Source organism: Anguilla anguilla, chromosome 10, assembly GCF_013347855.1.
Source record: "Anguilla anguilla isolate fAngAng1 chromosome 10, fAngAng1.pri, whole genome shotgun sequence".
In the NCBI taxonomy this organism is placed as follows: Eukaryota; Metazoa; Chordata; class Actinopteri; order Anguilliformes; family Anguillidae; genus Anguilla; species Anguilla anguilla.
In genome coordinates this window covers 36,771,066-36,785,239 of record NC_049210.1, presented here as the reverse complement: position 1 = coordinate 36,785,239, position 14,174 = coordinate 36,771,066, and the positions used below count along the sequence as shown (strand labels likewise).

The 14,174-nt window shown below is 42.7% G+C and overlaps 1 protein-coding gene across 1 annotated transcript in view; it reads right to left on the bottom strand.

The window, feature by feature from the left end:
- The window catches only part of adamts3 (ADAM metallopeptidase with thrombospondin type 1 motif, 3), an 87,287-nt gene that overhangs the window by 52,149 nt on the left and 20,964 nt on the right, over window positions 1–14,174 (bottom strand). Inside the window, exon 5 of the mRNA XM_035379712.1 lies at window positions 207–394. Coding sequence (XP_035235603.1) covers window positions 207–394 — 188 coding nt within the window. The remainder of the gene's footprint in view (window positions 1–206; window positions 395–14,174) is intronic.

Here is a 14,174-nt window from a genome sequence, read left to right as displayed (position 1 = left end):
TGACTGTACATGGCGTTTAGCAATCCACTTTGAATTAATTGCCTCTGTGTTTGAACAGGACACTAGGACGCGCATTAAGAAAGCCTTAAATGGGATAAAGAGATTTTGGCTCAGCTGCTGCCTCCTATTGGGGATACGCGATAGCGGAACTGATTAAGCCGTTGGCCAGCACTTTGTCGGGGTCCCCGGCGGGTAACCGTACTCACGATGTTCATGAGGGTGAGCAGGTAGTTCTGCACGTGCTCTTTCCCGTGGAAGCGCACCACGGAGTCGTCCACCCCCAGCAGCACCTCGATGTTGTAGTCGTTCTCGCCGGCGTGCCGCCGCTTCCGGACCGTCTTGTTCACCTGCTCGGCGACGTTATGGAGCACTCCTGGGACATCCAGCACCGGATCTGTGAAGCCAGCAACACACAAGCCCCCGGAGCTCAGTGAACCTCAAATCATCCCATTATCAAACATCCGGTTCCAACAGGGAAAAATAACTGGAGTCTCTAACGATGAGGTAGTCTTACAATCTTTTTTGACCTTGACATTTACTTGAACTTTAAAATGTTCCACAACACAGCTTGACAAGTGAATGTTGTCATTAGCTGAATTTGCAAACCTGCGTCAGGAAAGATTTAAATTAATGTGCATGTTCATTTCTCAGTAAAGGTTAAGTAGAGATGTTGATTGAACACGTCTACTTTAAAGAGCACTACGGAAATGAACTCTACAGGGATCTCAATTTAAAGCTTTCCATTGGACTTCCACTCCACATAATTATTGTCAGTTGCACCACTTCTTGTGTTAAAGAATTGCATTGTTGGTCCATTACGCTGTAGTCCACTACACTTTGCAATTTAGGCCTACCTATATGAGTAGTTTTTTTCCCCTTATGTCGTTGACATAAGGTTATATACACGCATACAAACCCCTCTCAACCATCCAGCTCCTGCTCTGAGAGACACAGGACAGGCAAAAACATGGCCGCCACCTCGGCCTCCCTCCTACCCACAGTACGGGGATTGTGAGACGAATTCCTCCGCTCCTCCGTCCTGTCATGACACAGGCATTCTTGCGCGACCCAGCTCCCCGAAAGGTAAATATGGTGTCTGAGGTCCCACTTCAAAGACACAGGGCTTCCCTCAGACAGTGCCTCAAGCCTGCCAGTGTGTTCAAGGCCAGGCAGCTCCACCTCTCCTCCCGCCCCCTCCCCCCCAGCCCCACCCCGCCCTCCCCCGCACTCGGGTTATTCAGCCCAGGAATGGCAGTGCAAACATAACACACACATGGCAATGGCAGGAACCGGCCCCGCTTCTAAAAATGACATCTGCCGGCCGGGGCCACCAGGCTCGTCTCCAGTGGAAATCTACCAGTGATGTAATCTCTCAGAGCTAAACGGCCATGTTAGCTTCGATCGCTCGGATGGCTAGGCCCCCGCATTCCGCACGTACATTAAAAACACAGTCCAATGAGTCAAAATAATGCAATAGCCCATGGTGACTGTGTGTGGGGTGTGCGCGAGTATGTATGTGCATCTGTGTACCCAAGTATGTCAGTGTGCGTGTATGCAAGAATGTGCTACAGTGTGCATGTGTGTGTGCGTGTGTGGATGTGTTCTGGGTGTTGACCTATGCTAACTATCCCTTCCTTGTGCTCTAACTGGGGGGAAGGCACCACTAGATTGGCTTTTCTCCTTCATGCTCTGCTGAAACAGTCCATTAAGGTTAAAATATGCAGGGTTAAAGGGTAAACCGGATGCACAGTGGGGCTGTGTGCAGTGTATCTCATAACTGGTAAGCAGCACACTGTGCTATCTGTTGAATTTCCCAAAATTGTTGAAAACAAAGTACTTCATGTAGGAAATGTAAATGCTTACTACTTGTTTCTGGTGATGGCACAATGCATATTACTGAAAAATTAGTCGCTTCTGTTAAATTAGATTGCAGTGTCACAGTAAATGTAACTATACAGTATGTTATGTACCATTCCAAGGTTTGGATTCTTAGCTATTCAAAATTAGATCCCTTTGATAGCCTTATTACCTACTAGTGATATACCAAGATACGCAATGTAATGGCTTTGAGGGGTGAGACTTAAGTTAATCATTCATTGAGTGATGGTCTGAAGAATACTCCTCACAGTATAATAACAATAAATTTTACAACTCATTTTACAAGCTCCCACAGATGTTAGACTGACTATTCTCCTTCTAAGTTTCTAAGTGTAAGGATGAATCCAGTTAACTTCTATTGATCAAACAAATACAGAGGCCGTGCAAATATCAAAATATTCTATACAGGGAAGATGACTTTAATGGAATGGTTAATTATTTATGTACAGAAGCCAACAAACATAATTAAGCTACGTCTTTATTAATATGGGCTGTCAGATATTGTTTTCTCAATAATTAAGATTATGGAGTGTAGAACTGCCACCCACCAAAGCCCCACAAGGCTGTTTTCCTTTATTGTTTCTCAAACTAATGAGATGGTGTAAGACAGCCCTTTCACAAATGGGTCTCTTAGTAACCAGCACATAAAAAAATCTCAGGTTAATTATTATTGCATTGATGTTTGGGGAAAATCTTTATGGTATTCCCTTCTCCAACTGGGTTTTTAAATTAGAGCTGGCCACAGCAACACAATAATCTAACTAAAATTCTGTGGGGGAATTAGACTGCGTGGGGGTGCTCACGCACTTTGACGAGTTCATGTTTCAATGTAGAAGTGCAAATCCCCTCGTAAAAGACTTAAGCTGACTACGCAGTTGCCTGTTTCTCCTTCATGTGAAAAAGTGTACGGTAAGAGTGATGCAGATTTAAAGGTAAATACAACCAAGCCTCAGCTCTACAACGTTCAAAAAGTCATTTTTCTGTTGGGGGGGGGGGGGGGGGTGAATCCTGTTTAATAACCACCTTGATTAAATAAGACTCATTTATGCGTTCATTCATATGCACGCAGTGGAAAAATTGGTCTTGGCTTTGATTGCAGGAGTTTGATTAGCTCACCAAAGTGTTGTTGTCTTTTGTGAGGCATTCACTTTTTCTTATGATTATTCAACAGCTTTAAACGATCAGGCCAAGGGGCTAGTTTAAAAAGTCTGCCACAGCATCATCAATCACGAATACAGAGTAATCAAAAAGAACAAAGTGACACAGAGTGAATGGCACTAACACCACTGTACCTGTGCATTACAACTCACAAATTATACACATGCAGGTTATGGTTGCACACTATTTCCTAATATGTCACCCCAAATTGGAATATCCAATAAAAATTGTAGGTCACAGTGCATTTTATGTCCATGAATGTCAATGAATGAATGAATGTCGGAGAGTGAATGAACATTAGTGAGTGAAAGAATGCAGGTGAGCAAATGAATGTTGGACGGTGAGTGAATGAATGTCGCTGAGTGAATGACTGTCGGTGAGCGAATTAATGTAGGTGAGCGAATGAACATTGGCGAGTGAAAAAATGTAGGTGAGCAAATGAATGTTGGACGGTGAGTGAATGAACGCTGTTGAATGAGTGAATGTCGGTGAGCTGCAGGCTCGGCTCCCCATGCTCTGAGATCCCCACGGCTGACTGCCGCTCATTTTCTCTCTGCAATCCGACGTTTGAGCAGCCGCGGGGACAGATCGCAGGTTTCTGGCTGACCCGAGGAGTCTCCGATGAGCGACGAGGCATGGGTAACCCTCCCTGACCGATGAGACGGCCAATTATGTGATTGCCTGGAGGACAGCTAGCCACAAGATCCAGATTACATCCGGGCCATGTGACGCGCCACTGCGCTCCAATACACGAGTGCCTCAGCTCTCCGCCTCTCCAGAGACATTTTGTGCTTTTAATTAAAAAAAGAACTCCTCCTGGTGGCAACTCAAGGCTAAACATGGTGCTTATGGGTAGTGTAGTAATAAGAGATTTACACAGTGGGCTGCAAAGTAGCGGGTTCCAGTCTCTTCTGCTGTGCACCCTTGAGCTTAGTTATTGCTGAAATGTTGCCAGTAATAGGTAATCACTTTATAGATAAGTATATATGTCAGCACCGTACCGTAAGTCAACATGAACGGATGGCGAAACAAATGAATGCTGACAAAACATTACATTTACTACAAGATGAAATGTATTAAACGTATAATGCAATGGAGAACATGGCGGAAGTGGAATCAGCCTATGAAGCCTCAGCATCTGGCGCCTCTGGGACAGCCGTTTCCAAAGAAGGTCTCTTAATGAGGGTCCTTTTCCAGCCTACCAATATGAAAATCAACATTTCATTTTCATATAAAAAATCTGACATTTCTGCCTTGCCATCTGTGTCCCTGAAATAAATTCCACCTATAAACCCTTGTGTGAGTAGAAAGGGACTGTACAAAATTGAAAAGCAGGAATATATATATATATATATATATATATATATATATATATATATATATACATATGTGTGTTTTTGTTTTTTTTTCCAGTTACGAACCAGACATTTTAATTCACACATAGCACATCCTCTGACAGTACACTGCATGTGCACAGAATTAGAATGACAGCATACCAGTGAAGACGCTAACTTACCCTTGCCTGCATGCATTGTATCTTGGATGTAATGACCAGTATTAGCTACTACATCGAGCCGATGGTGCATGGTAGCCTATTTCTATGCACATATACTTAAAGCTAGAGGAGGTATAGGCTATATCTTGGAAGTCTGACTAATTACCTGACTAATTATCCTCCCTTCATTGCATGCATGAGAAAAAGCACCGTAATTTGCCCTTCAGAAAAAGCAAACATCATGGCTATGATACCCATGACATATAAATAACCAAAAATAAATAAATAAAGACCACAAAATAAAAGCCACTTAAATAAAATGCAATCTGGCTACAAACATCAGAGATACATTTCCATCTGATAAATCTGATTGCTTCTTCTGCAAGACATCAACAGCCACATTACTGCCCCTCTAGTGCGCACTTGGAGCCAAAGCACTCCGCAATTCACCCTCGAGAGAAGGCGAACCTGGATCTCCCACCAATAAGAACAGATGTATAAAACTGGCAGCCATTTCAGCCAGCATATTTTGGCCGCACATACCAAGAAACCTACACACAAAAATGCACAGGGCTAATACGTCTGTCATTACACACACATCAATACAGCCATGTAGCGATTACACTCGCGGGACAATAACACCTCCAAATGGTAACAAAAACAAGCGCAGAAATGCCTAGCGGTCCGTTACGGGGGATAGATGGCAGAAGCGTTTGAAGTCACGCGACCAATCACCGTATCACATTTCTCCAAACCTTTTCGGCATCTGGAGCTCTTGGGTTTGACAAGCGCAGATAATGCGCCAGAACTGTGTTTTGCTTTTGTGTCTAAAAGGAAGGCTGGTTAATTCTGCGGGTCAAAATGCATGCTGGTCTGTATGAGGCGACATAGCTCAGGAGGTAAGAGCAGTTGTCTGGCAGTCGGAGGGTTGCCGGTTCGATCCCCTGCCCTGGGCGTGTCGAAGTGTCCCTGAGCAAGACACCTAACCCCTAATTGCTCCCAACAAGCTGATTGGTACCTTGCATGGCAGCCTTCACCGTGTGTGTGTGTGTGTGTGTGTATATGGCATCAATTGTAAAAGCGCTATATAAATATAGTCCATTTACCATTAAAATCCAACTAACATACGGTGCTTATCATTTAACTTAATCTCTAACCATAACACTACATGATTTTGAAGTGTGCCTTATTTGCATTAACCGTAAAATGGCATTATAAAAGCAAAACGTAATTTTCACTGTAATGAGATGTTAGGACTCTCACGGGTTACTGGTGATCATATTTTTGAATGCCAAAGGAAAGCCAATTTATGACAACATCTATATCACCATGACACCGATTGAGTAATGTCTATTAAGCTGATCTTTGGGGCATTGCCTTTATGACAGTGCTATGTTTTCTGACATAAATAGGGTACGAGATTTATGAAGGATGCCAATGCATTCAAGTCTTGCCATAAATCCATGGCAAATGAGGTGGAATTATTAAGGCCATTGGTTACTATAGTTCTCATTGAATACATAGTATGTTCTTACAAAAGGAAGTAAAACAAATTACTGAGGTCTACTCTATACAAGTAAATAAATAAATGAATAAATAAATAAATAACATCTCAGTCACATAATAATCAAGATTGGAAATGGCTGTCCAAGTCTTTATTCCTTAACAACACCCCCGACATATATAACATAATCTTTTCCATCTCATTTTCTTCTGCACTTCAGTTTTCTGAAAAATATCAGTATTGTGAGTGGCAAATCCCAGCAGACGAACATATGAGTTTAATTTGGCCAGATGAACAGGCAAATTTTATCATGCACTCAACTGAAATGCTACAATGTGTCTATAGCAAGTAAATAGAGATGCTCCACGCAAAGACCTTTTGACATAGATTCCTGGCCTTGGCAAATAAAAAAATGGCAGCAATCAACTAACACTTCGGTGTGCATGAACTGTGATGTAAAGCCATTGCTCCTTATGGGACAAAGACAAAGCCGTGAACACAGAAGAAATCTGTCCTTATATTTACACGGGCCCACTAACAAAAGACGCAGGCGTTCAAAACGTTACTCATTTCGGCCGATGCCATCCGAAAGCAGAACCAACACGTCGTCAAGGTGGCGTCAAGGCACCTCATCGTCCCGAGCATGTTTGTGTCTTACAAGGAAGGAACCCTAACCTCCCAGATGCGCAGAAGCTACACCCCCGCTTACAGAACCCTTCCCTCTCTCTAAACGAAAACAGCTGTAGCCGTTCCGACGGAAATGCGCTGAAACGCTAATGCTAGGCCTTGTTTACGATAAGCCAGGTGTATCTGACACAAGCCTCCTTTGGAGGCCAGTAAATGTTTACAAGCGATGTAAACGTACACCAAGGTATGCAATATTATCAGTAATATTTATAGCATTTCTTCAAGGTGACTTATGTTTTTGACAATAATGATAAAATGTGTCAACAAACTTGTTCAACTGAAGGCAAGGTCTTCAAAAACGCCAGCGTAGGGTGCCCATTATGTTAATGTGTACTGTATTTCAGAAACCCACATTTACATCGATGTATAACAGGGACAGTCAAACGGAGAAATAAACAAAAACACAGGAATACACAAAGCTTGCATAACTGTGGCCCCGATGGCTCTGCTGGTACTGTAATTTGTTTTGTGGATCTATACACACACTACAAAATAAGCACCACTGGCATGGTGGAGAGATACAACTTAAACTGAAAAATGTAACCTGGTATTTGTCTTTTGTGTGTATGTATCTGTCAAACAGTGACTACAAGAAACAGTATTGATCTTTCTTCCAGGGGAAAAGAAATATACTGGAGAGATTTCAAAGCTGTCGAATAATGTGCTCTGCAGCTCTTCTCACCCAGCAAGCCAAAGCTGGAATCTAGACGTCTAGAGGGACGGAAATCTTGGTTGGGAGAAGTTTTGGTATAAACGAAATAGGTTAACTCCGATATAGCTCAGGCTTTACACGGATATAACGTGGCTGCATTCTAGACGGCAAGAAATCTTCCACTTCAACCAAATGTAGCCAGGTTTTCACTTGCACGCCTAGATGGCATTTAACCAACTTTTCACCAAAAAAATGTTCACTGGGTAATTTCTACTAAACCTGTGCTTAATTTTGCTTAAATTAACTAGTCACCTGTTCTTACCATAGTACGCACAGAAATTCTTATGCAATTTAAAACCAAAATATTACAGAATATGAGCTTAATGGGGCCTTTCTTCAGGGTGATAAATTCACAGTCTTGAGATTCATGGGAGCTGCCATACTTCAAAGCCGCACATATGTATACGGGTTCTCTCCTGGCTTTGATTCTAGTTTAGAAAGTTTCTGGCAGTAAAATATGCCGTGGCAATGACATCACTCTCAGAGCCAAGAATTCTGGGAAATTCTTCAGCAAACTGAAGCTGGGGAACCACGTGCAGGGAGAACAGAAGAAGAAAGGTATTGTGGCAGGGTAATAAAGCTCTTCCTGTTGTGGAGCCAGATGACATTATGATGAGATGATTCATGGAAATTGCGATTTTAAAATAAAACTGGCCTTTTCTGACACAAAAGGATGTAAAATATGTCAAGGCTGTTTCACATACTTTAGTGATCTCACCAATCCTAGAGAGGATAATTATAACCAGCTTTAATGGAAAAATATTTTATCAGACGAAGAGTTTGGCTGTTATTTCTGGTCTGAGAGCATAAGACAGAGAGCACATTTAATAAACTCTCACGAAAAAATATTATAATATGCTCAACAATCTGAGGACTGGGACTAACAGGTCACATGGAATGGAGATCACCTGTCTGGCAAGCATTAATATTGCAACCACTTCTGATCCAAGTGTACCATTGTTCATCGAAGAGACATTTATTATGTCCCAAGTAATATCTACTTAAGATTTCATGAATAATTCAGAAGTATAAGCAATCCTCAGCAAAAATGCACTGTTTAATAGCCTTTTAATTAGGTTTTAACTTTTACTACCTAAGATGGCTATTCCATGTGTCTGGCTATAGAGCAATACATGAAGCATTATCAAAAAAACATTTAAAAACCCAGACTGAAAATGAATACAGCTGAAATCATATGTATCTCCAAGGCTGTCAAGAAAGATTGACATGGCATTCCCCCTGTCAATTGAGTCCCTTACATTCCCAGCCAACCTTGTTCCTCCTGGTTTAAATATGAAATAAGTAAGGGAAATTATCTAAGAAGAGAACATACAGATACACACTATCCACAAATTTGGCCTGGATTCAATGAACATTTGCCCTTGACTCACAATTGAACATAAGCGCTACTACTTTTCTTCATAAACAAAGCCTGGAAGCTGCCAAAATTCTCTTGCCAAACTAGAAAAAAAGCAAGCGCTTTCATTTAACAGTGAATCAAAATTATGAGGACATTTTTTTGCCATTAGAAACCTGTTCTATGCAATAAGACTGCAGCGCCAGCCACAACAAGAGGCCAATTACTTCCTCTGACCTCATTGGCCCACGCACGCCAATCCTTGAATGCAAATCAGGGCATTGCACGCAATCAAACAAGCCCCAGCTTATTAAATTTGGCTGCTCAATAGATCTTCAACACAGATATTCAAGACATACTGTCATGGAAAATGAAAGACATCCATCAACAACTGGAATATTAGGCTATGTATTTGATATGAATCATATCAAAAGAGAGGCGAGCATTTGCACATTTAACTTCACATTCATTTTATCTCCCTGCCTTCGACCCAAGTTAGTATCTGCAGCCAGTAACTTGGCGAACAACTGAAATTAAAAGCCTAGTAAACAAAATTCTCTAATGGGTTCCACAAAAACTGCACACAAGCTCATCTCTGAAGTGATTTCTCAAGGAAAGGACCTCCCTTCTGAACTTGAGTGTTTACTTGGTCATCTCATTCATTGGGGTTAGCCATTGCAGACTTGTTTGGACCAGCAGGCAGCCTTACAGAAAGTGTTATGCGCACGACTTTCACAAAATTCACTAAAATGCACTAAGCTTTGCCAGTGGTGACATCTGTATTGGCTGCATTACGGGCGACATGGCAATGTGGAGAATGCCTTCACACATTTTTTTGTGCAGACACACATTTTCTGAATTCTGGACCAGAAATTGGTCATGGAGAGGATTATGGAAAGCAGAGCCTGACTGTTTTGCCCTCCTCTTCTAGTCAATCATCCTCTTGAAGCCTGTTTAGGGAGAGCGTCTAATTGGAAACATTCAGTAAACCTCTACTGCAGAATTGGCCAGCAGGTGTACTTACAGTTCCCAGGAGGTTTTTTTTTTTTTTTAAAGAATAACCCTAAACTGATAAGAGAAATATTCTGCATTACGCACTTTAAAACAGAGAACCCTACAAACACAAGAAACCTTGCTGTTAAATATGCACAATACTGTGTTGCATAACAGAAATGAGCAAATCTGCACAATCTGACAGTTTCACAGCATGACCCTGGATTTGTTTTAACAACAGAATCAAAAGACCTTATTCAATTAGCAGTCAGAAAGACTGGCACCACAGAGGGTTATGCCTAAGTTTGCTTACACAAGTACGGGAGCCAATGAAGGGAAAATGCCAAAAAACCCACTTGCTAAAAGCATTGAGCCATGCAAAATTTCCATCCAATGCTTTTTCCCTTCCAAGTTTTCTGTAAATTATGCAGACAGGATAAGAACACGTGATCTCGAAAGCATAGATTTATTTGAATAACTGTTCTTTCGAAAGCCTGTGAACTCATTTTGGAATAATCCCTGTTCATGTAAACAGACCGCGAGAGATCTCTGTAAATGTAGATTTATACAAGTCTGGGCGCGTTAATCGTGGCAAAGAGCCGGTAACAGGAAATACTGTGCCATTGGCTAAGAGCTAAATAAATATAAGCAGTACAAATGAACTGAAAATGTATAATTGTGTAAACACAGCGCGGTTTCAAATATCAAGCTCGACTGCGTACGCGAGACTCACTTATCAAATGTCGGCCAGATCTGACACAGGCATTCACGGTATTGTCTTTCAGCTCAATAAATCTCGCATAGTTCTCCTCCTGTCCTCTGCATTACCCAGTAGCGAAAGTTCAGCCCCACTGCATCAGCAATTGTTCAGCAGCTAACAGTGTGTACTGGGAAAGGCTCCCTTTCCCTTTGATTCACCCTTCATTTGACCTTATAAAAAAAAGGGCACCTCAAAGCATCTCCGACCCAATGTGGGAAACTATTTGTGCCGGTCCTTTTGACAAAACAATAGGAGAGGACTTCAAACCGAGCCACCGTTGAATCCACTGCTGCCCACAATATGGTCCGCCTCACACAATATCCCACTTCCTTCCGCGGGAGCATTACTCAGTGGATCACTAATGTGCCAGAAAGGCCGATTGTCCTCAGTTGTTGGCTTGTCACTAAAGGGATTCAAGCCCTGACACATTCCAGAGAAGACGAGGCTCCTGGACAATGACCCTCTGGTGGACCTGGTACACCTGCACCAGCAAACACGCTCCAGTTACGGTGTTTCTGCACCCAGCGTACATGAGAAGACATAGCGTGCAGCAAACAGAATTCAGGTCTATCATAATGTCCCAGAAATGTCCAAGACACTAGTTTACTGTACTCCTTATTCCAGGCACCAAAGGTCATTTTTAATACCCAGAAGACACAGCCAAAGGGTGGAGGGGTAATTATTTTCATCCCTTCCTGCTAAATTACGCTCTTTCCAAATCCCTTCTGACTCAGTGAAGAGTCGAAACTCGGTTCCTCTATTCAGGTCGTAAAACACGTAAGACAGTGCAAAAGGTAACAAAGGTAACAGAGATCGAGAGCAAAACCAGGACCGAGATAGAAATCTAGATTAAATCAGGTAAAATTGACTAAATACGGACAAAATATGGATCTAATCTGTCATGTACAGATTTTGCGCTGGCTTTATTAGATTTAACCTGGTAACTCCAGCTGAAGTTAATGAAAAAGCACTGGTAAGCTGCTTATCTTTGATTAATGACAGATTTTCTTTGCAGTGTAAAATGTTTTTTGCAGCATTTTCTTTATTTTTAGTGCTGTTTCATTTACCTTTTCCCAACCCTTTCTCAACCCTTCTCTTTCCTCTTTTTTTTCCAGCATCATTCCCTAGCAAAAGATTATGCATTTAAGGAACTGCTTTAACTTTTTACCCTTCTAGATTGAATGTTTTTCGGTCCCGCCAGCTCACCAAATTCCTCCGGGGCAGCCCCTGCCCTGCCTAACACAGCTGTGTGACAAATATAAATCACCCCCCCAACCACCCACGCCACTACAGAGTTCAGGAGCTTCTGTGGAGCACACTCTGAAAATTCAGCCCCCCGGGCCCCCTAGGCCCCCCGTCACCCCCTTCCCCCTCCGGGCACCCGATCTGCATATTTCCCCTATCGGCCTCGGAGAGCGGAGCACATCAAGGCGCTTGCTACAAGCGTCGCTCTGTGCCGAGGCTTTTAAATGGGCCCCTTTCAGGCACACGCCGGCCATGCTCTCGACTCGCTGGAGCACCTGCGCCAGGCGATCTCAGGTGTTTCTCTCCCTCCGCTCCGCGGGCCGACAGACCCCTCACGCGCCTCGTTTCGGGTCACCGTGCCGACGAAACAGGCGGGAAATCATCATCGATGACGTAACTGTTTTTTTTTTTCTCCTGAAAGGCCTCGTATAGATCAGAGGTGAAGCTCAATCAAAGACCCCCATCTCCCCTCAACCACCATCAAATCCTCCCTCCTCCCTCCCTCCCTCCCTCGACAAATCAGAGACACAGAAGCAGAGGCAGGCCTCCCCAAGGGTGAGATGAAGAGCAGGCACTAGCAGCCCACGTGCAATTTACACTTAATGGGCCTGCCAATGCTTTGAGCATTATCTGTTCCCGTGTCTCTATTAGCTGTGAAACGGCAGCGGCTACAAACTCGGAGCAAAATGCATTTGGTGTCCAATTTACGATCTGCCAATCAGACTGAGAGGAGGGAGCCCAACCTGGTGCCTTCGGTGCTCGATTTCACTTCCTTATCTCTAAATCCCTCAGCGCCCCCACGCTTTGCGCCGGATGAACAGCACGTTGTATTATTTCCCCGACCCTGACGGGGTTCGGGGTTGAAACCGTGGCTGCGCGGCGCTAGGAGAGCTATGCAGAAATGCCCTCGTCTGCAGTCAGAGTTTTGTTTGCTTGTTGAGCTGCTGGTCGGTGAAGGATAACCGTGCCTGGCAGAGGGCCGCTGAAGATTACATAACGACGGCACAACTGCTCTTTCTAGACACTGAAACCTGGCCCAGAAGCAGTACGGCAAAGGCAACCCAGGGAACTGGCCAAAATCCTGACTTAATTCTCTATTTTCTTGCGAGGAATTAATACTGCTAAATGAACACAAAATACATTTTAAAAAAATACTTTAAAAAATGCATAGGTAAATAAAGAAACCGGTAATCTACAGGCTATATGAAATCCCAACCTCTATTCCCTGAGTTACTGAAGGTGTACGACACTGAAAATGTCATGTTGGTTGCTGAAAAACCGTATCTGTCAGACGCACTAAAGGAGTCAGCCGTGGTCGATCTGATAACACTGGCAGCAGACATCAAAAAGAACCTTCAGAAGCCGCACCGCTGCTCCTTGCCATAGCTGTGGCTACGATCAGCCACGGTCACCGCAGGTTCCTTTGTACACGCTACGCTAATCTCTGACCCACATTCAGCGGAATTTATTTGTTTTGACTCCAAACTGCTCAGAGGAAACCCTTGAGACACCAGAAAGACCAAAGGCAGCAAAGGTAAATGCACACCAACGCTTTGCAAACCCATGACACTGGTATATCCTCCTAAGGTTATTCATTTTTGTTCCCAAGAACCATATAGTCTAAAATGTAACACAGCCAGAGATAATACACTGTGCACAGGATACACAACAAATATTAACATTCTTGTTCTGCTGGGCCTTATGTGTGCTAGCATGCAATTGCTATTTTTGTTAAAACAATAAATTAAATATCTTACAATTGAAATTTGTTCAGATTTGATCCAAGTTATTGAAGGCTTTCAGGCCTATAACCACAGTGCTGGTATTCAGTTCAAGAAACTGAGCGTTAACTTATACTTATACTCGTGTAATAACAGGGAAATGTTACAAGGCACACTCGATTGTACAGACTCAGTAGTTTGACTGAATCCACTCTCTATCTCATTGAACATTTCCTTATAACTGGGAAGAATTATTCATTTTCCCAAAAACTTTCAGATATGAAATAAAATCTGAGACGGGTGCAAAGAATGAACTCTTTAAACCCTACAGTTTTCAAACTTTTTAAAATTCCGCCACTGGCAACATCAAGGATTATGCAACATTGTGTAATTAGTGCAAGACTTTAAAAAATCATCTGCTTGCCACATTTACACAGCAACACCCTTAAAAGGAATCATGTTGACTTGATCTTGAATACTTCTGAAAAGCCGCTGTGCTTTTGCGTTTAGTTTTCACTTGAGTTCAATACTTAAGAAAGTACCGTGCTGAATAACCAAGCCAGATGATGATTATTCAGCTCAAGGAAGTATGAGACAAAACCATGGTGTGATAAGTTAGAACTTTAAAATCTTTTTTTTAAAAAGCCAATGTGAGTTTGTGTAT